The 23,872-nt window shown below is 38.7% G+C and overlaps 1 protein-coding gene across 2 annotated transcripts in view; it reads left to right on the top strand.

Moving 5' to 3' along the window:
- The window catches only part of LOC134209182 (proton channel OtopLc-like), a 42,341-nt gene extending 39,927 nt beyond the window's left edge, over positions 1–2,414 (top strand). For both annotated transcript variants that reach the window (XM_062685172.1, XM_062685167.1), the window contains exons 4-6: positions 291–437; positions 695–961; positions 1,268–2,414. In XM_062685172.1, the coding sequence (XP_062541156.1) occupies positions 291–437; positions 695–961; positions 1,268–2,271 (1,418 nt within the window). In that variant the 3' untranslated portion in view covers positions 2,272–2,414. The remainder of the gene's footprint in view (positions 1–290; positions 438–694; positions 962–1,267) is intronic.
- The last annotated feature ends 21,458 nt before the right edge of the window (positions 2,415–23,872 follow it).

Here is a 23,872-nt window from a genome sequence, read left to right as displayed (position 1 = left end):
CAACGATTATATCCTCCACCACAGCGTAATAGGCTATTGTTTAAGCCATGTACCATATTTTATTTCTACAAAAACTAAATAGTGTTAGCATGGCAATCTGCATCATAGCAGTTTCAGATTTAATAATTGCAATTATCGTTTTGGTCTTTGGAATCTTCGATTACTTTGAATTTGAAATATTATAGATTCCTTTTAAATATATTTATTGACAATCTTCAATCATTCAAGCTCTATTAATATCTATGACATTATAACGACAAACATTGTTTAAATAATCTTCCTCTTCATAGATGAACCCGGTAGCCATATAGCGGAAGAACTCAAGCCTAAGGAACATCGACTTGGGTCCTTCTACCTGCGAGTCGGAGCGATTGCCTTCGGAATTGGTAATATGGTATACGCGGGGCTTGAGTTTGGCCAATACTTTGAGTTAAAACGTAAGTTGAATGACACCTCTACCGTAAGAAGCCGAATGAATGCAATTTCAGTAGAAAATTCAATTCGATTTCCCCTCGGGGATGGCATACCGACTGTTATAGTGGACTCACATGTCTAGCAACTAGAATTGGCTGCAATCGCATTTATGTCGGATAGTTAGTTCTGCAGCGTCTTTGCGCTGGTACATATGATATAGTTTCGTTCACCATGATGTATAAATTCTCGTCCCCTTTCATTGACTCTCGTTGACACGCAGGCGATGAAAGATGTCAAAATGTTCTAATTGCATTAATTCCGGCCGCTCGAATGGCTCTGTGCATTGTGCAGATGCACTTTCTGTTCTTCAGTAGCGTTTCGCAGCGGCACATGAGCCGGCACAAATTCATTTCCCGCTTCGGACTGATGCACATGCTGGCCACCAACCTGTGTGAATGGTTGTACGTGATTATCGAAGAGGCCAAGCACGAGATTGTCCACATCGCACACGAGGGGATAGAGCAGCACACAGCAGCAGCAATGGCAGGTGAGATTTCCTATTTGTGATTTGGAATGTCTTGTTAGCCTTGTAGCCCATTTTGTTTATGGAAGATTTTAAAATAAGCGAATGCTGATGACCATATATTAATAATTTAATAACCTAGATATGGTTTAAAGCAAGAAAAATAATAAATTAAGAAAATATGCCAATTCCATATAGTTTTAATATGCTTCAAAAGTTTTTTTTTCTCTAAATGTTTTGGCTACTGTTTTTAACAAAAAATAAATTCATTTATCTCGTCAATATATTGCTGACCAATACTAACGCATCTTACTAACTTCTATTCCACAGACAGCACCGGATTCGGCTCGAATCCAATCACACCAAATGCCACCCGACACCAACTGAGCAAACGTGATGTGGTGACTACACCAACGCTGCACGGCTTTGAGTGCCACCGGACCAACATAATGGGTTCTTTGGTACAGAACGCGGCCCCGTTCTTGTTCCCCTGCACCATAGAATATTCGCTAATTTGCGCGGTCATTCTGTACGAGATGTGGAAGAAGCTTCGGGAAAGTGGCCATGGAGGAAATGGCTCGCGTAAAAGCTCCCGGAAAAGTCTCACTGGAAAAAGTGCCAATATGCTCTCGATCGACTGCTCCAATGCCCAGCGGGGAATGTTCGCAGGCATTCTGGTCATCGTGCTCACCATCATCGTCCTGATAATGTACTTCGTTCTTCAAAAGCAAAAGTACTTTCAACGGGTGGCGACCATCGAAGTTACTGTGAGCGAAATCATCCTCTACACGATAACTACAATCGCCGTTGTCTGGGCCATGTTTCAAATGAGAGATTTGAAATTTTCCCAGAAGAAGGGCGATGCCGGAATAAGCTTGGATTGCACTCTTCTGGTTCTGGCGCAGATCGGCATCTACATTTACTGCATGTTCAGTATAATCGGAACTTTCTTTTCGATCGGCGTCTCAGAGCACGTTACAGTTTACTCGCTGGTAGCGGAAATAGCTTCACTCCTGCAGACGTCGCTTCAAACATTATTTGTGATGAACGCGTGGTGGCGTCGTTGCAAGGGCGCCAAACAAAACAGGGCTAAGCCAGGGAGAGAGAATATTACGTTTTTGTTAATTACCAATATGTCCTTTTGGATTATCAACACGTTGATTAAAACCAATGCAAGTTTCCGCCCGACGCTGATGAACTTTTATGGCGTCTGGGCCTGGACAATCATCACACATGTCTCGATGCCGATGGCTATATTTTATCGATTTCATTCAACAATTTGTCTTTTCGAAATATGGAAAAATACTTATAAAGTAAGATACGACCACAATTGAAGAATATGATAAGACTATAGCTAGTCAAAAGCAGAAAATGTGATTAATGGGATAGGTTACAATTATGTGCTACTAAGTAGTACATGTATTATATTATAATCAATAGGAACAAATATTTTGTTATTATTCGCTATCATAGAGAATATATCGGTTCTTAAACTTTGTTTTATTGGCTATTGTTCTAATATGAGAAATGATCAGGTTGGGTAAGTATAAGGCAAACTGACAGGCCCTCTCTAAACTATGTTGAGTTTGAATTTTGTTTTTATTTTGTCATGCGCAATATGCTTGGGAATGGGGTACACCGTGATGGGGTAGGTTGAAACGGAAGTTGTAATTTAGACCAGAAATGACCGAATGCTCTGATTATTTTTTCCAACAAACTAGGGTTGGACCCCTACAGATTTTGGACCCTATTGCTGACATTTTCTTGAATTCTGACCCAAAATCAATGCCGCTGCTAATTCCATCACTGGTTTCAAGAGAATAATGTTGTTCTGCATTTGTTTAGTTAGTTTAGTTTAGTTAAGGTACCCCGGGGCAAGTGGGACCTAAAAAAACGCTAGATCAGCAAAATCGCTAAAGCATGCTTAGAAAACAGGGTATTTCATGACATTAACCACATATACATCATTATATACTTCCAAAGTGTAGAGGTGTTGGAAGCCATTTATTCAATTACAAAAATATTGGTAGTGACTTAAATAAATTTACCTGTGGGACCCACTTACCCCTTCAAACGGGGCAAGTGGGACCTATTCTATTCTATACTGTCGAACGAAACTAATTTGAAAAATGTAAATATAATGCTCATGTAATTTATGAGTCGTAGTATTTCATATCATGGATGGAGGTTTATTGCTTGTCAGGCTTTTTATTTTTGGCAAAGAAAGGATTACAATGTTAGCAGATATAAAATCAAGACAACAGCCGGTTTACCGTTTAATTGTCTGTTGTCTCGCTTTACATTAGCTTACGTTCTTACCAAATGTGTTAAATGGAAGAGATAAGCAAATCTTTGTTCACTTTTCGAATGAATGTTTCTCCGTTTAACACAAATTATTATATAAATGAGAGCTGCAGCGTGCAGCTGCATCAAACTGCAGCGACTTGGATTTCATGGAAACATCTTAAATTGGCTCAATTCCTATCTAGTTGGTCGCAAAATGTCTGTCAAAATAGGAAACAATATTTCTACATCTTTCAATGTTACATCAGGTGTTCCTCAAGGAAGCCATCTCGGGCCATATCTTTTCCTTTTATATTTAAACGACGTGAATTTCTCTATCGAAAGCTTCAAAGTTTCGTATGCAGATGATTTTAAACTCTATCATGTAATTCGTACTGAAACTGATGCTTTGTACTTGCAATCTCAGCTCAACGCGTTTGCCGAATGGTGTGTTACAAATCGGATGGTTTTGAATGCCTCTAAGTGCTCTGTTATTAGTTTTGCTCGCAAGCAATCAATTATTAATTTCGATTACAAAATCTTTGATACAACCTTACGGAAGGACAAAACCGTGAAAGACTTAGGAGTAATGCTTGACTGTAAGCTCTCATTCAAGGACCAAATAGCGTATGTTTCTTCAAAAGCGTCTAAAAATCTTGGATTTCTATTTCGAGTTACTAAAAACTTCACAAATGTGCACTGTTTGAAAGCTTTATATTGCTCTATAGTTAGACCAATATTGGAATTCGCAGCCGTAGTGTGGTCCCCATACTATCAAAATGGCATCCAACGCATTGAGTCTATCCAGCGTAAGTTTGTTCGTTTTGCTCTTCGTCTCTTGCCTTGGAACGATCCTCAGAACCTCCCAAGATCCCGTACAAATTATGGCCAAAATGAACCAATCCGTGGTATGTGTAGAACTTTCAATCTTTGTTATAGTGTATTCGATTTTCATTTGTCTCGTTCCACACTAAAGAAGAACTATAGTAGATATTTGTCCAATTCTATGTAAGTTGAGCCTTTTGTTATGTTAGACGTAGTAATAATGTATTAAGATTTTATTGTAAAATCTAGTGCTTATCATCAATTATTAGTTTTAAGGTTATCATGTCTGTATCATTTGGTTGTGAACTGTTGATATAAAAAAATAGAGGTTTTATGCCTACGGGAGAAGGAGCGTAATATTTCCTAAACTCCGCTCCCGCCGGCTTTTCCCTCTCAATAAAAAAGATAAAAAAGAAAAGATAAAAAAAAAAAGAAGAGCCTCAAACGGAACGTTTTTATTCAGACGGTGTTGTAAATTTGTAATAGAACGAAAAGGCCAATTTTGTCTTAAGCACTTTATTTATCTTAAAATCTGTTAATCTGATGCGAAGTTTAAAAATAACAAAACACAAGACAAAACCTGTTGATCTATTGTAGAATAAGGAGATTGTTTGCACTGTAAACGGAAAATTTTGCATAGTTATAATTAACCATTGCTCTTTTCCATGAGGTAGATAATTTTCAGAAAGTATAATACACATTTGGTAAATCAACTTACACTACTTATTAACAACTAAACCAACGATATCAGATCCATATGATATATGAGTGTCGAAGTTATTTTTCACTAGACAACAATCTAAAAACAGTTAAAATGGCTCTATCGAAAATGTTATTCAAATAGGTCCCACTTGCCCCATGTATGTTAAAAATCAAGGGAAAGTGAAAATTGCAGATTTTGGCTTTAATCAAAACTTTTAAATCGTTTTTGATGTCACACAATTTTTTTATTGCTCAAAATATTCACTTTCCACATCATTGATGAATTTAGGAACGACTATTTTGTTGGAAATCCATTGAATTAAATAAAAGTAATAGATTTTGCCGGTAGTTTAACCCTTTTGTTACCGACAAAAAACACCCTTACGTTACCGACAGGGTACCCAGGTACCTACGGATTTAAAATTATCACAACATTGTCAGTTTTTCACCGAGTTAGAGGATTGTGGTTGCTAAGGAAGCAGGATCTTTCCCGCTATTCGCTACATGTTACGGAGCACCGAGTCGGAATATGTGGTAACCGGAATTCTGGACTAACTGGGACAAGTCCAAAAGTATGTGTAAATTGAATATATATCAACCAAATGAAGATTTATTGCGTCATGACTAATAAACTTCGTTGGAAATTTAAAGTATATAACTTAACTACGTTACAGGACCATCTTATGAATTAATCCCGGAACGGTTGTTCCGGAAACAGGCTCCCGTCGGGCCTAAAGTGGACACAAGCTTATTCTGAAGAAACCCTGGCAATATGGGTATCAAAATTCATGAAATTGTTTCGGAAGCATGATCTGATAACTAATTGGACCATTGGATGGTCTAACAACGGACCGGTCATCCTGGAACAGGTTCCCGTGGAGCCTAAAGTCGCCTCAATCTCATTTAGAAGACACCCTGACATCAAAATTCTTGGAATATTTTCGGAAACATGTTTTTTCCAAAAAGATGGGACCGATGTTGGGTCATCAGGCTGAATGGCTGTTAGGCCGAATGGTTCTTGGGTCGAATTAGAAGTGAGGAGTGAATAGTGAGAAGTGAGCAGTGAGAAGTGAGCAGTGAGAAGTGGAAAGTAAAAAGTGAAAAGTGAAATGAGAGAAATGAGAAGAGAGAAGTGAAAAGTTACACAGTGTTGACCCGATTTTGTCACTCCCCGATTTTATCTACCTCCGACTTTATCACATTTTCGACCCGATTTTATCACGTCCCGCTTTTGTCACGTTATTATATTGCCAGGGTTTATTCTAAATGAATTTATGGTCACTTTAGGCCTCCGAGAAACTGTTCAAGAATGACCATTCCGGTTGATATTCATCCTATGGTCTCAACTACATGAATAACATGTTTCCGGAACAATTCCAAGAATTTTGATACCCATATTGCCAGGGTTTATTCTAAATGAGTTTTTGGCCCCTACTGGCCTTCCGGGAACTTGTTCCAGAATGACCGTTCCGGTTGATATCCATTCTATGGTCTCAACTACATGAAAAACATGTTTCCGGAAAAATTCCAAGAATTTCGATACTAATATTGCCAGGGTTTATTCTAAATTAGTTTTTTGCCACTACTGGCCTTCCGGGAACTTGTTCTAGAATGACCGTTCCGGTTGATATCCATCCTATGGTATCAACTACATGAAAAACATGTTTCCGGGACAATTCCAAGAATTTTGATACCCATATTGCCAGGGATTCTCCCAAATGAATTTATGGTCACTTTAGGGCCTCAGGAACCTGTTCCAGAATGACCGTTCCGGTTGATATCCATTCTATGGTCCTTACTACATGAAAAACATGGTTCCGGAAAAATTCCAAGAATTTTGATACTAATATTGTCAGGGTTCCTACCAAATGAATTAATGGTCATTTTAGGCCCTCCGGGAACCTGTTCCAGAAGGACCGTTCCGGGTCATATCCAATCTATGGTCTCATGTACATGGATGGAAAACATGTTTCCGAAACGATTCCAAAAATTTTGATACCCATATTGCTAGGGTTTATTCTAAATGAGTGTTTGGCCCCTACGGGCCCTCCGGGAACCTGTGCCAGAGTGACCATTCCGGTTCACATCCATCCTATGGTCTTAACTACATGGAAAACATGTTTCCGGAACAATTCCAAGAATTTTGATACCCATATTGCCAGGAATGAATTTGCGGCCACTATAGGGCCCACGGGAACCTATTCCGGGATGTCCGTTCCGAGTCCATATGATCACGTGGTCCTAATACGTTGGGAAATCATAATCCTCGAATTTTCTGCGAAACTGGTAACTCAGGATACAAGAAATCATCATTTGGATTCTATAAGATCAACTTCTCCACTTTTGAGACATGGTCTAGCAAATCCGGAACTCCGGTAACCAGGTAATTCTGATTGGTCCTATGCGACATGAATCGGATAGAGGATGAATTTCTTAATCCAAGCAAATGGAATCGTCCAAATCGGTTGAAAACTGACGAAGTTATGGTCATACCAAAACGTGGGTACCCGGGTACCCTGTCGGTACGTTACGGGGTAAAAATATTCAGAAGCCCCTCCCCAAGCCCCCCCCTTACTGGATTTTCATTTTCGTACCACCAAAACCTTAATTTTGCCGATTTTGAAGATGTCACGGAATTTCAATTTCCTGCGATGTTTAGAACCCTAAAAAAATTTTACTTGAAAACGAAAAAGGTGCCCGGATACCCTGTCGGTAACAAAAGGGTTAAAGTCATGATTAAACAATACCATAGTATGGTTTTGATTCCATTTTTTTGTGTCAGGCGAATTCGTTGATAGTTCTGCTTCATCTTTCTACAACATTGTTACCATTACAAATGTTCTTAGATTTACCGGCAACCATATTACCCACTTACCCCGTATTTTCACTTGCCCCGGGGTACCTTACCTGTGCGAGAATAACGATATTTAGATCACTTGTCATAAGACGAGTTAATACAATCCCATTGAATTCCACCACTTAATTGTATCTTGACAGATACTTATTTCGACCTCAACAGTAAGGCCGTCTTCAGTGTCTCGTACTTGACTCGACTCAAAATAATTTTTCTTATCGATATTTAGATGAAATTTTAATAAAATCAGTTTGGGCACGACGGGGCTTGTTTTTGTGCTTTAAAAGTTGCTTTTAACATAATAACAAAGTGGAGTTCAATCAAAGTTAATTGCCTATTTCCGGGGATTAAACCACCCGACTTGGACGTTAATTTACAATGTTATGAAAACTCATACGTGAATATGTACGTTATGTGGAAGATATTGATTTGGAAAATGTATTGGAGGTAAGCACTTTTCCTAAGATGGGACTCGAAACCATGACCCTACAGTACGCTAGATTGGTGCTAACTAAGCTACGAAGGACCTCCGTCTGCCTTCGCAACCTAGCGGCTACTGAACGAGCTCGAGATTCCCAAATGTTTAGAGGGAAAGTGGTTATCTCCAATACATTTTCAAAGCAATATCTTCCACATAACGTAGGGGAACGGTTCGCCACTTCATCTCATAGCTCCTATTTCCATCCCATCAAAACCAGAAATGGAAAGTAATTTGGTTAGTTTATTATTTTTGTGATTTTTTCAGCAGTGAGCATGCCTGTTGATAAAAAGAAGCAACGAATTTGGTTCCGTATTCTTTGTTTAGCGATGAGATGGATATATGTACAGTGAGATTGAGATCGGAACAGTTCCCCTACATATTCACATATGAGTTTTCATAACATTGTAAACAAAGTGGAGCACAAAGCGAGTTTTCTTCGAAATTAGGGTTTTGTTACCCGCAACACATTTTGGCACATAGGTAGATGATGTTTTAAATCCGATGAGTTATTTTTTTGTTACAATACCGTTATTCTGAAAGTGTGACCTCAAAGATATAAACATATTTGCATATTACATAATTCTTGAATTAAACAACAATGTCTCAGTTATAGAGTATAAACATTTTAAACTATGACAAGACAACCATCGCATCATAACAATGTGAAATAAAAAGTACCATGAGGTTACGAAATCCGTAGAACACCTAATTCTATCCACCTTATGAGATATCTTATCTATACATGTAGGATTGTCAGATTCTCTGGATGTGATACACTGCGCGGCGTTTGTAATGTTCCCAAATGCAATTACACATAAGAATCAAGTAAACGGGGTGCAGAAAGCGCGGCAGTACCTTTCCTGAAGGGTTCGCCGCGTGCAATTTTGACAAAATCAGACAATAATAAAGGGTGTTTGAAGTAGTGAATTGATAAATGATTTATCTTATCCTGTTCAAATACGTGACAGTGAACATTTTGGCCAATGAAGTAAAAAGTACGCTTTATAATTTAAACACAAATCGACACCCAGTAAACGCAAAGTTTCTGGTGTCATATGTTTGCACCATAATTGTATCATAGTGACTTTGTTTAAACTGCAAATCGCAATGAATAAAGTAAGATCAGCGCAAAATAAATCAAATGAATCCCTTCTCAAGGTGCGTATTGAACTATTTACAGTGGTGGTCCAGTGAGTCCAATAATAGCTGTACGAATTTTGATATTTTGATTCAGGAGGTGTTGATTTAATGTTTTCCGTAGTTTTTAATGCGTAAAAATGGACCACATCAAAAATAGAGGCCCTTGTGCACCTTTATCAACGACGAATGTTTGTCGTATTTCAGAAGACTTTTACATGTGCTTAAGTGTTCGGATTTCGGTGCCCCTACGGTTCAGCACGAGCGCGCTTCAGAGTGCAATCCAGTCCAATTCCAAAATTTTCGACAGTTCTGTATTTTTCAAGTTTTTTCAAAGGGATTTTTGGATTATTCTTAAGCTAATCACCTAAAAACAGTGTTGTACAAAATACAACATTAAGAGACAATTAAAGGTTTTTACCGATTGCATTGTTGAAACGGTTTTATTGACATATGAGTAAAATGGGCAAATAGCGTCAACTGAACGAAGGCAAAACACTACTACACATTTACTAAAATAATAAGATCTCCGCTTACTTATTTAATTAGGGAAATTTGTCACTATTTGAAAGTTGTACGACTATTTCTTATATTACTCAGAAATCACTTCACATTATTACAATTTCAGATTCCCAATAAAAAAACTAAGAATTTTAAAATAAAAATAGCATCAAAAACATAAAACTTCTACAAATAAAATTAAAAACGTGCCAATCAATCATAACCAATCGTCGTTAGTACAGTTGCATAGAGGCCTGATACTGATGTATAATTTAACACCTCCTGAATCTAAATAACTCAACAACCATGGACAGATGTTGTTTCAAAATTCGCTCCGCTATTTATTAACTGAATGATTAAACTGGACATTGAGAAACGGACACTTTGATTTGTACTTAACCAATTAATGTAATGTAATTTAGAAACTAAATACAGAATATTTGGTACATTTTCAACATGCGAACAAAATACGTACGTTGGTTGTCGATTTATTTTTAATGTTTTATTTTAAAGCCTACGAGAATCATAAGATAAAATATTCATACATTGTTTACATCAAATTAATCGAATGAAGTGGACGAATTTTGCCTCCATAATATCTAAGTTTGGGAAAAAAACAGTTTTTCCAGAAACAAAAACCAATGTCCAATTCTAGAAATTTTAATTTGTGTCTCAAACGATTTCTGAGTTTTCCTAAAGAGCAATCATAGGTATCCAATTTTTTTATATGGTTTTGTTTTTTTTTAATTTTCTTTGTTTCTTGTCGAAATCGCCGAAAAATGTGTTACCGGCGGGTAATATTTGAACTTTTTTTTCCCTAATTCGAGCGTGAAGATTTTGTTAGATTTGTTTAATCTTCTGTCTGTGCTCAAAAAACTTACGTTGTCTGTGCTCTGGGGTCAAATTGACCCCAAATTGAAATTGCTATAACTTTTTTATTGTTTGGCCAATTTTGGATTTTTTGGGCTGTTTCAAAAGATAATTTAATCATCTCTCAGGTCGTTGCCAAAGATTGACTAGATTGACTATAGGTGGGCGGGTACCTCGCGAGGAGGGTTTTAGTGAACAAGGGTACAAAACAGTGATTTTTCATGATTATTTTACTTATATCCGAAAATCCTACCCATTTTGAACTGCAACTTTTTTAAAAAAGGCTATGCAGGAAGGCATGTGCTTTGGCATGAGGCGTTGATAAGTTTAGAACTCGGCCGCCAGGTTTTGGTATATTTGAATTCATTATTTTAGACTACTCAAGATATTCCGGTATATAGAATTCTCCTCAGTGTAAATATTCTTATCGCACAAATTAAAAAATGGGAAGAAGTGCTCATTATATTAAGCACCGCTTTGTAGTGCTAGACATCCTGAACAATGTTGCCGAATACAAGATGGGTGTAGGTATGAGGGATCTCAAGCTAAAGCAATATTTCATATATGCAAGAATACTGCAAGTACACTAGCGCCGCCTATTTGTAAATTTCCTTATTATTTATTCCGTCACATGACAGTCTAATCCCACCAGACGAACAAATTTCAAAATCGTGCGATAAGAATATTTACAATGAAGAAAATTCCATATATCGGAGTTACTTGAGTAGTCTACAATAATGAATTCAAATATACCGCCACCTAGCGATTAAGCGCTAAACTAATCAATGCCTCATGTCAAAGCAGACGCCTTCCTGCATAACCTTTTTGAAAAGGTGCAGTTCAAAATGGGTATTATTTTCAGATATAATAAAATAAGCATGAAAAATCACTGTTTTGTACCCTTTTTTACGAAAACCCCTCCCTGCGATGTACCCGCCTACCTATAGTCAATCTTTGGTAATGCCCTGAAAGATGATTAAATTATCTTTCGAAACAGCCCCAAAAATCCAAAATTGGCCAAACATTAAAATAGTTATAGCAATTTCAATTTGGGGTCAATTTGACCCCAGAGCACAGACAACGTAAGTTTTTGAAAAAGGACACTGTAGCGCTTGTTTTCAAGATTTTCCAAGCGAATTTGCACCTAGGAGACAGATCTCGGCGTTTTAACCAAACTAACAAAAAATAGGAGAATCGGTTGAAAACTAAAAAAATGGCAGCCACTCAAAGTGGCCTGGGGTCATATTGACCCCAGAGCACAGACAAAAGGTTAATCTTCCAAATGGTGGGTTTAAATCTTGCGTTGGGTGGTCGAAACGCAAGCCAAAAAAATGAGCGCCTTGCCCAGTATGAAACGACATTGAAAGGCGGAAATATGGATCGCATGCTTTCTGTGGACAAATGAGTACCAAAAAAAGAGGCTAGAGGAAAAAAAACGAAAGCAAGGGACTAGACAGTGAGTCTTCTGGCTTTGAGAGCACGAGAGGTGTTTATGGTGAAAAGTGGTAATTTGTAGCATTGTCCCAAGCCACGAGTTAGTGTATTTCTGACCCCGAATTTTCGGTCGGTCGCCTCGTCGCCTGGGTAGAACCGTGAGCTGCTTCCGAGTTCGGCTACATACCTGGGACTGTGGAGATCGCCAACCGTATTATCGTCCGGCATCTAGTCGGATTCCCGCCCTGTTGGCCCTATTGTCGCCTGGCCACCTGTCGGCCGATACCTCGTCCAGCCGTTGGTCTGTCACATCACCAACGCATCGCAGCCCGTCGGCCGTATTGTTGCCCGATTCTTCATCCGGCCATCCGACTGCCACATCGCCAACGCATCGCCGCCCGTCGGCTGTACTGTCGCCCGGCCACTTGCTGGCCAATTCATCGATCAGCCATCCGACAGCCACCTCACCGAAGCATTGGAGCCCGTCGATTCTATAATCACCCGGCCGCCCCTTCGTCCGGCCGTCCTGTCACTGCGGAATCGTCAAGCCTCCGTCCGACCGCCTTACCTTACCTTTTGCTATACCACCATCCGGCAACCGAATTGCTTGATCATCGCTCGCAATATTCTTCCGCCGGCCAACCACAACGCAGCTCGTCAACAAGGCGTTGGCGGCGTCACCGGCCAGCCACACCGATAGCTTTTCTACTCCGCAGCTGACGTACCGGCGGCTGCACCTAGCGGAATATTCGATCGGAAGCCTCCCCTGCTACCCAACCGCCGCCGGCCCTCTAGTCGGCAGCTCCATCGCTCGATCACCCGACGGCTGCATTATTAAGACCCACTCGTAAGTGTTTTTTTTTTGTAATAAAAACCTGTATTATCCAATTTCATGGTTAGGTCCTTCACGCTCCCGAAAACCTTCCCACACCAGTGACCCTGGGACCTGGAACAAAAGAGGCCTTTTGAGTCCACCCTAGACGGCTGCCGTGGCTAGACCAGCAGCTAGGGGTTTAGGCCAGTTCCCTTCTGGAACTGAGCGGTTCCGGGGCCACAAAATTTAGAGTCTTACAAATGATAGACAAATAATTTCCAAATTCCAACAGCTCTGTCAAAATACAAAAAAAAAAACCCAGATTAATCCACCTAGCAGTGAAAGTGCTTTTCTCGTTTCTTGTGAGTGAGTAATTTCTTCGCACTTCTGGTATGACAAAAAGTATTTTGGCCACAACTTCTGAGCCCATAGTCCAACCCGACCAATTTTAATAGGAAACAATGGGACAGGATTCTGCGTCGAATGTTGCGAGTAAATCAGCCGAGTAAGTGCCTAAATAGAGGAAAAGAATTTTCTTGTAAAAAGTGGCCATAACTCCGACGCCCATAGTCCAACTGGGCCGGTTCTCGATCCAAAACAATGGGACAAGATTCCGCGTCAAACTCAACTTGTTGCGAGCAAATCGGCTGAGGATAAACGCCTAAGAAATGAACTGGTTAAGGATAAGTGCCTGAAAAATCAGTGAGATTATTTTGCGCACACACATACACACACAGACATCACTTTAATTCGTCGAGCTGAGTCGATCGGTATATAACACTATGAGTCTACGGGCCTCCTATAAAAAGTTCGTTTTTGGAGAAAACATATAGCCTTTAAGTATACTTTGTATACAAGAAAGGCAAAAAGAATTTTGGTCATTACTTCTAAGCCCATAGTCCGATCGGGTCAATTTTCAATAAGAAACAATGGGACAGGATTCTGCATCGAATGCAACTTGTTGCGAGCAATAAGTGCCCAAAAAGTGAGCTAGACTTTTTAATGTGCTTTTATATGAAAAAAAGTATTTTGGCCATAACTTCTAAGCCCGATCAGGTCAGTTTTCAATAGGAAACAATGGGACAGGATTCTGCGTCGAATTCAATTTGTTGCGAGCAAATCGGTCGAGAATAAGTGCCCAAAAAGTGAGCTAGACTTTTTAATGTGCTTTTTTATGAAAAAAAGTATTTTGGCCATAACTTCTAAGCCCATAGTCCGATCAGGTCAGTTTTCAATAGGAAACAATGGGACAGGATTTTGCGTCGATTGCAACTTGTTGCGAGCAAATCGGTTGAGAATAAGTGTCCAAAAAGTGAACTAGACTTTTTGATGTGCTTTTTTATGAAAAAAAGTATTTTGGTCATAACTTCTAAGCCCATAGTCCGCTCAGGTCAGTTTTCAATAGGAAATAATGAGACAGGTTTTTGCGTCGATTGCAACTTGTTGCGAGCAAATCGATTGAAAATAAGTGCCCAAAAAGTGAGCTAGACTTTTAAATGTGCTTTTTTATGAAAAAAAGTATTTTGGCCATAACTTCTAAGCCCATAGTCCGATCAGGTCAGTTTTCAATTGGAAATAATGGGACAGGATTCCCCATCGAATGCAACTTGTTGCGAGCAAATCAGTTGAGAATAAGTGCCCAAAAGTGAGCTAGACTTTTTAATGTGCTTTTTATGAAAAAAGTATTTTGGCCATAACTTCTACGCCCAAAGTCCGATCAGGTCAGTTTTCAATAGGAAATAATGAGACAGGTTTTTGCGTCGATTGCAACTTGCTGCAAGCAAATCGGTTGAAGATAAGTGCCCAAAAAGTGAGCTAGACTTTTTAATGTGCTTTTTTATGAGAAAAAGTATTTTGGCCATAACTTCTAAGCCCATAGTCCGCGCGGGTCACTTTTCAATAGGAAACAATGGCACAGTATTCTTCTTCGAATGCAACTTGTTGCGAAGCAAATCAGTTGAGAATAAGTTCCCAAAAGTGAGCTAGACTTTTTGCGCACACACACATACACACACACACACACACATACACACACACAGACATCACTCCAATTCGTCGAGCTGAGTCGATCGGTATATAACACTATGGGTCTCCGGGCCTCCTATAAAAAGTTCGTTTTTGGAGCGAACATATAGCCTTTACGTATACTTTGTATACGAGAAAGGCAAAAAGTATTTTGGCCATAACTTCCAAGCCCATAGTCCGATCGGGTCAATTTTCAATAGGAAACAATGGGATAGGATTCTGCGTCGAATGAAACTTGTTGAGAGCAAATCGGTTGAGGATAAGTGCCCAAAAAGTGAGCTAGACTTTTTAATGTGCTTTTATATGAAAAAAAAGTATTTTGGCCATAACTTCCAAGCCCATAGTCCGATCGGGTCAATTTTCAATAGGAAACAATGGGATAGGATTCTGCGTCGAATGAAACTTGTTGAGAGCAAATCGGTTGAGGATAAGTGCCTAAAAAGTGAGCTAAACTTTTTGCGCACACACACACACATACACACACATACACACACATACACACACACAGACATCACTCCAATTCGTCGAGCTGAATCGATTGGTATATAACACTATGGGTCTCCGGTCCTCGGTTCAAAAGTTTGTTTTGGAGCGAACATATAGCCTTTACGTATACTTTGTATACGAGAAAGGCAAAACTCTTGAAGTTTTATTGGAAGTCTGAAAATAAATTTTAAAATAAAATAGAGGAATATTTCTGAATAACGAACAGTTCATTTGCACCTAACTTAAGAATTACAAATTGCCAAAGCCTCAAGGGGTACCACTCATCAAAAAGGTTGAGAACCGCTGATGTATGCCAATCGAATGATAAGTCTTTGCTTCGGCTCAATTGACCAGAACGAACTGATAATTTGATAAATCTCTTAATTTGACCCCCAAAATATGTTGCACTGTACAAAACGAAGAATATTTTCATTTCAGAAAATTTTCAAATATCACCGGTTTATCAATAACTGAAGCCCATTTCGAATTTCTGTTTCATAAATAAGACTATCATCTTTGAAATTGTGTGATTTCCGCCCATATCGAACCTGTATTTTAATAGCTATTAGTTTATATTTGAATGCACTTCCTCTAGGGGTCCAAAATAGTACATTTACCCTACTCCCCGAAATGCATCTTCAGACTATCATAGGGCACTGCACGGAAACATCTCTTTCTCTTTCGTTCCTCATAAATTTTGACGTTTACTGGCCTTGTTGTTTTCTAATTTCTTTGCAGCGAGAAAGGGACAAAGCAGTCCGTGCCAAGATTTTTTTATGTATACAGGTTATCCGACTTGTCAATATCCCCAACTCAGTCATCTTGGATTTTTGTATGGAATTTATGCTCGTTTGTTTACGTTTTGCACTGAAAATGTATGTTTCCCCCCGCGCTGGTTTTTCCCATCTACTGACGAAGTCGGATAACCTGTACATAAAAAAATCTTGCAGTGCCCTATTCCCGGAAGATTGCAGCTAATCAAAGCACACTCTGCCATTGTTTACTTTTAGCCCTTTGCAAAATCCAATCCAACTTTTTGGCGTGCCAATGAAGGTAGGTAATTATTAATGCTAAATAAGCATAATGATTATGAAAAATCAATGTCAATCAAAAATCAATCTCCGCATTTTTAACCCATCGATCGGGGCAAATAGAAATGTGAACTGCGGGGCAAGATGAAAAAACGATTCAAAACGTCATCCTTGGTATGAATAGTAATATTTTTTTCCAGAATTCCGTAAATACATCCGGAAAGCGAGCTTTGCTTAGTTTGAATGGCCGTCTTGGGATTATAAAACTATTCTCACTCTACATGCTTGGGAATATATTAATCTTGAATTAATACCAAAACAATGCCGACCACGTTCACACAATCGATGTATGATTATCAACGACGCAGCCCTGCAAGAAATCTGCTGAACAGGACAGAAAGTGTGGAACGACGACGATAAAGAAGCGTTCTATGCACAGCTGGACCAGGCATACGAAGGATGCCCACTGCGGGACGTCAAAATCGTCATCGGCGACATGAAGGGAGAAAATGTACAGACCGGTTATCGGACAGGACAGTATGCATACCGTATCGAATGACAACGGCCAACGATGCATAAACCGAAGCACTTTCTTCACCCGCATAAATATCCCCAAGGCCACATGGAAATCACCGAACTAAGAAACGGAAAACCAAATCGACCACGTTCTAATCGACGGTGAATTCTTCTTCGTCAACACGAACGTCCGCCTTTACCGCAGTGCGAATCCGACCACTACCTCGTTGCAGTATGCCTGCACTCAAAACTCTCGAAAGTGTACAACACGCGTCGAAGTCCTACGCCGCGGCTGAACATTGGGCGTCTACCGGTGGACTATATAGGCTATACTGCCGTTACTCGTACATCAGTCCCATTCCGAAAATAAAGGCATTAGGAAAACTAAGTTTGTATTTAATCATATAATACGTTTGATTATCGCTTCAAACAGCAGTAAAAATCGACGATATCCTTCAGAAAGTTTCACAATATATATTTATCGTCTAAAATTAAAATATTAATAGATGACTTGTTTTTCATTTACCAAAATCAGATAAAACTAATTGCGAGTGCTTTTTCGGGTACTTTATTTAAAGGTACCAAAAGTACTCGCATACAAGTCCTATTATTCGCTTACTTTGATTTTTCACTATGAATGATGACATTGTATTTTGAAAGCACAAGGTTAACATTCGTTATATTTCGTGAAAAATGGCTGCTCTCGATGCAATTAAATCTACGATAGTGAACTGAGTAGTGATAGTGATAGTTCGGAAGGTGATTTTTATGGGTTCGATTCAAATAATCAGAACGGAAAGTACCTGGAAGTGTCTCGCACGTGGACGTTATATCTCGATTCTTCATACACGGAGATAGAATCTTTTAGTCGGATTGAATATGACTGATAACCAGTCGGTGGAGGATGTAAGCAGCAGTGAAACTCTAGATTCCGAAGGAAGCTATTTCGCAGAGCAGCGCAGAAGAAAACGAAAGCGAACAAAGAAAGAACAACGTAGAGCTGTTGTAGCAAAAAAGCGCCGAGTTTCTCATCCACCGAAACTCGCTCTATGCGGTTGCAGAAAAGGTTGCCCGAATAATGTATCGATGGAAGATCGCATAGTTATACATCGAGTTATCTGGAAGTTAAACATCGCAGGACAAGCCGCGTTTTTTCGCGAGAGAGTAAACCGAGTATCCGTTAGAACCAGAAGCACCCACCGTCATGATATCAAGGGACCTCTTAAGCAACACTCATATCGGTTTTCACGTTGAGATGGCTGACAAACGGGTCATGCGAGTTTGTCGAAAGTTTTATAGCAATAGGAAAAGGAGGTAGGAGGGATTTTTGGCCAAAATTATGAATCCTGCAGTGTTTGGTTTTATTAATCATAAAAACATAGATAGAAACGAAAAATATTTTGTTCGAGCCTTTAATGGGGTATGGGACCAATTTTTGGCATAGTATCGATTTTAATCATATATTACAAAACCAACGGAATTTTGTCACATTTTTTGGCTTGCAATAACCCCAATTGATGCTGGATAAAATACTACTGGTCATATAAAGGGTTTTACTGTATATTCGTGTCACAGACAAATGGACGCAACACAGTTTTCCTAAAATGATCAAAAAAGCACTATTAGCTTCTGGTGTTGAAAATTCACTGAATAAAACTTATTAAACCAGCAAAGGTGAGTAAAACAGATTCAATTAGCGTCATATTGTGACATCAACGAAATGGAATTTCATTTATTTGATATTTCCATAAGATTTCTTTCATAAATATAAAACGTATTGTGACAAGGAGTTATTTAACACACTACTCATCCACCACTTTATGACACGTTATGGTTAAATCTATAATTCGCTTCTATTATGTAGTAATGTCAAAATTGTAAATTTTGAACCCCTTCCCTTCTACTGCGTGACGCTTTTTATGTGTTAGTTGATTTTTTCTTGTATTATGCGCAACGTTAAGGCATAACCAGGCTTGTAAAATGTCATCTGCATGTCATTTGACTAATTTGTTCATAACTTTCTTTAGAAGCCAAATCTATTCCATAATTTTAGATGTACTCATAACGCTTGAGTAGGGCTATATTTTTGTCCAAGGGTACATTTCTCTAAATATAACATCTGAGTCTGGAGAGTGAAAACTCTCCAAAATGTCACGTGTCATTTGACATAATGTCATTTGAATGACATTTTGCCTCCCACGCCCCAGATTACATATTTACAGCAATGTCTTGTTCGACAAAGTTCTAGACACATTTAAGCGCTATAAGTTCGTCATACCTCATGAATCGATAGCTACCTTCTGAAAAAAGTTCTGGGAAAATTAAACAAACGAATGCAAATGACATTTTACAACACTGGACATAACCCTCCCCTTCAAATGTTATGTAAATTGTGTTCGTCACCATTTTCAATTGAAGTTGCATTATTGAATAACTCAGATGAAAATTGAAAAAAGAAGCTTACCAAAACACCTAATTAATCCCCTAGCGGTAATGTTATCTTTCTCGTACATTATAAGAAAATGTATTTTGGCCATAACTTTTGAGCCCATAGTCCGATCCAGCCTATTTCTAATAGGGAGCAATGGAACAACGTTCTCTGACGAATGAAACTCGTTGCGAGTAAATCGGTTAAGTGTAAGTGCCTAAAAAATAGTTAAGATAATTTTTGCTCACACACATACAGACATTAACATACACGTACACACAGACATCACCTCAATTCGTCGAACTGAGACGATCGGTATACAACACTATGAGTGTTTGGGCGTTCTTTTTAATGCTTTTGGAGCAATCATATAGCTTCTACGTATACTTAGTACACGAGAAAGGCAAAAATAGGCATTTTTAAAAAATCATGTATCTTACAAAGTTGTGAATTTGGGCAGAATTTTATTCATGGTCCTCAAAGCTTAAACGTTCAATAGTATAGGGCATGATGTTTAACTGCGGGGTATTGCGGGGTACCAAACTGTTTTGTTCGTTAAAAACTGCGTAAAATATGCTTTTACAAAACTACTTAAAACTAAATTCTGGACGGAGCTATTATTACATTATCAAGCATATTGCATAGATCTGTTTAAGAGCTTTGTAACGATATATAAATATGTTACTTTTGAGACGAAAATATCGCAAATCGGCCTGTTATCCCAAAAATACGTAAATATATAATTTCTAGGAGGGGCAAGTTGGAACGAACCCTTCCCTAAAAAAATTCAAAAATAAAAACCGTCCTGATTATAAAAATATAGGTTATAAGCTGTGTATTCATCACATTTTACTCGCTCAAATCGAGAATTGGCCTTTTGGTAGTTTTGGCCACTCCTTTATATGGGGCTGTCCTATTGTGCACCGTTGATAACGGAGAAAATTTCGGGTAAGCGATCTCCGGGATTACAAATGTTTACATGAGATGAAATATAGATTCTTTTAAAGAAATATGATATATCGTTGCCTTGTCTCTGATGAGGACAACATTTCAGTCAAACCGAAAACGCGTGGCAAATATAAACGGAGCAGTAAAAGTTGTAAAAAAGTTGTAAAAGAGCTCAATATATCTATCGTCGAGCTCAGTCATGAGCAATGCGAAATCTGTGTTGCTGCTGAAGAACATCAAAATTCTATGGGACATAAAGATGAAGAATCTGAGTATGGATGCTCTATTTGATCACAAGCGTCGACAATGATCACAAGCGTCTACAAAATGAATCTCGCGAAGAGTATGTCGTAGCCAAGCAAATCAGTCTTCCGATTTGCCTTTTACCAACGAAAACAAGCGCGGAACACCGAAGGATAATTCGCATGTTCACGCCTCAAAAACATAACACTGAATGATCGTTTATTTTCACCGTTCGAATCATTTAGAATTCCTGGCAGCCTACTGAGATTGAATTTCAAATTTCTTCTCATTAGCTTCTTAGTATGCTGGCATTTCAAATGCCAACTACGATTGAATTTCAAATTCGTTATCACTTTTTCTATTAATGTCATTTTTAAATATTTAAGTTTATTTCATTATTTTTATCATGAAATAAGAAATACGTTCCACTTTATCCATCAATGTAACCAACAAATGCAAATGCATTTTTCAGACTCACTTTATTCCCCACAGAGTATAGGAAAGATCTTGATCTTGCAGAGACAAACGAAATAGTTCTAGCTGTCAATTTATAAAAGGTAAACATTTCTTCCAATTACCTAAAAGCTAGAACAAAAAAACTCTTTTCTTCCTTTAGGTGATTCAGCTACCTCGTTTGGATGGTTTCAAGACGATCAAGTTTCTGCAACGTCTTCTGGCTTTTAATGAGACTTTTGCGCCAGTTGGGGACTACACCAAATCCAACTCAGTGATAGCTTGCCTATGGAATGAAGCTGTCGCAGGCAGATCAGCATGCGAAATTATTAGCTGCTTCCATGAGGTTATCGAACACCTTGGCAACTATCACAAACTAACGTTCTGGCTAGATAATTTTGCCGCTGAAAATAAAAATTGAGGGCTTTTTTGATATTGTTGGTCAATTCTTCAACAATTCAAGTGAATAAAATCGCCTTCATTTTTTTATAATCAGGGCACACCTTTATGGCCGCGGATTCATTTCACACTACCGTGGGAAAATCCATACGTCAAAAGCCACCAGTTACATTCCCGGAGTTCACTGATGCTGTATTGCGAGCAAAAAAGGAGGTTGTTGTGTTGAACATGGAACCTTCTAAATTTATTCAAACTGCCTTCAGCGTTAGCCAGTACACTCGCAATAAGTTACCGAAACGGCCGTTCATCGATAAAATTAAAAGAATTGTTGTGGAGAAAGGAAGTTTGGAACTGAAGTACAGTAGCTCTGTACTTTGTGGCCAACCAATCCATCGTTGCACATTGTTTTCTAAAAAACAACTCAAGCAATTTACTGCTCCCTGGATTCGAGTGTTTGCACTTCGAAAATACAAGAACACCCTGTTGAATTGGAGATCAATCGCAAAAACACGCTACTGAAAGCTATTTCTCCGCTCATCGGAGAGGATCAAAAGTTATTTTGACAAAGCTTACCCGTCAACCAAGAGTGTTCTTAATTCTATTAAATTTTTAGGTTAGTTTTTGTTTATAATGAAATATACGTTATTTAACAATTCTCGGCTAACTGTAATTTATTTTTCAATATTGTTGACGTTGCACTCATCGCTCCACGGCGCTCTGATATGCAGAATAACATCAACGACCTTGCCGAGCGCTCCTCTTCGGCACGTTCGGTCATCAATGTGTACAAAACCAAATCGTTGGATGTAAACACCGACCGTTTCACTGTAGTCGGGCAATCAGTGGAGAATGTTGAAAGCTTCTAATATCTTGGTAGCCAAATGGCATCAGACAGCGGTACCAATATCGATGTAGGCGCACGGATCAATAAAGCAAGGGCTGCCTTTGCCATTTTACGAAATATCTGCAAAAACAATGAAACGTGCAATCTGGGCTGCTATACGCCTGCGAAACACGGTATGTATCGGTGGAGAACACTCAACGGCTGCAGGTGTTTATCTCAAAAAACGAGCTCCATCGCCGTTGTCACCAGAGGCCGATAACAACTGTTACCGTTCAAGGTTGTGGTCCTTTTTTGTCGACTAGCTGGCCAAATGTATCCAGTTGTAAATACAGTCGCCTCTCCACATCTCGATATTGAAGGGACCATCGAGATAGGGAGAGATCGAGGAATGGAAGGAAAATTGAAATGGATGCTAGATCCAAAAAAGCTCATTGCTATGAAAAACCAACAAAACAAATGTCGTTTCCTGTTGTTTATGTGTTTGTTATTGTCCAAAAATGGTCTAGTAGCCTCAAAATTTGAACATATCGATATAGAGAGTGAATTCTGAAAAAAATATGATCAGAACACATCGATAGAGAGATAGAGATGGAGAGATATCGAGATAGGAAGGTTATCGAGCTGTAGAAAGTCCAAATGTATATAGATTGAAGGAACTGAGGAAACCATTGACATAGGGAGAGATATCGAGATATAGAACATCGAGATGTAGAGAGTCGACTGTATTATCTTTTTCATGTTTTTTTTTTCATTCGTAAACTTTAATATTAATTGCTTGTTGAGATTGCTCTAACCTCCTGTCTCGCTGGGGGACCGTCGTGTTACATCTGATTAGAGTCATATCCACACCAGGACTTGGGCTAGAGCAATTTTCTAAAAAAAAAAAGCTCTCTCCTTATTCTGTGGTCTAAAGGAGGCAAGAAGGCCACTATCCGCAGCCAATGTTGTTTAACTTTGTATAATTTAACTGCCACAAAAACAACAATGTTCTATTTATACTAAGAAACGTCAACCTGCCGAACTCGTGGAAATGTTCAGAGTTTAATCAGCCTCACACATCGGGAAGCTGGCCGAGCATTTTTTTTCCCTATGTATTTCAAAGGAAAGTTCCAGCCCAATTTAAAATACATTTAAAAAATAAAGCGGAAAGTTTTCTCGGAACATTATTGTTATATTATTAAATTTATAACAATGGACATTCGCATACAGAAATTGCAAATGATGAACGACGTTACTTGCACTAGAATTGTATTGCATAAAATGAAGTGCTAGGAGTTTGCCAGAAAATAATATTTAAAACATGAGACAGAGCATAAAAATGTTATCAAAAAAGCAATTTAGTCATTTATTGGAAGCTTTCATCATTAACGATATAATTACAATAAGAACCGAAGATATTTCTATCCAGTCATAATAGATATTGGCATCTATAAAGCGAATCGTCGATTGAAAGGTACAGTGCACTAAGTTAACTAGTGACCCTAGACAACTAACGCATGAAATTGGAGCTATATGCTCAATTAGAACTATATGTACTGTCAACCGAGTCTGGTCACTTAGCGCCACTGACTGCACAAAGTGGTGCCCTCCCCTTGACAGAGCATAAATCAAATGGTTTCCCCGGTGCAGGCGAGAAACAACTAACCTGTCGCCCTCGGTGA

The sequence above is a fragment of the Armigeres subalbatus genome, chromosome 1 (genome assembly GCF_024139115.2).
Source record: "Armigeres subalbatus isolate Guangzhou_Male chromosome 1, GZ_Asu_2, whole genome shotgun sequence".
In the NCBI taxonomy this organism is placed as follows: Eukaryota; Metazoa; Arthropoda; class Insecta; order Diptera; family Culicidae; genus Armigeres; species Armigeres subalbatus.
This window is presented reverse-complemented; position numbering and strand designations above follow the sequence as displayed.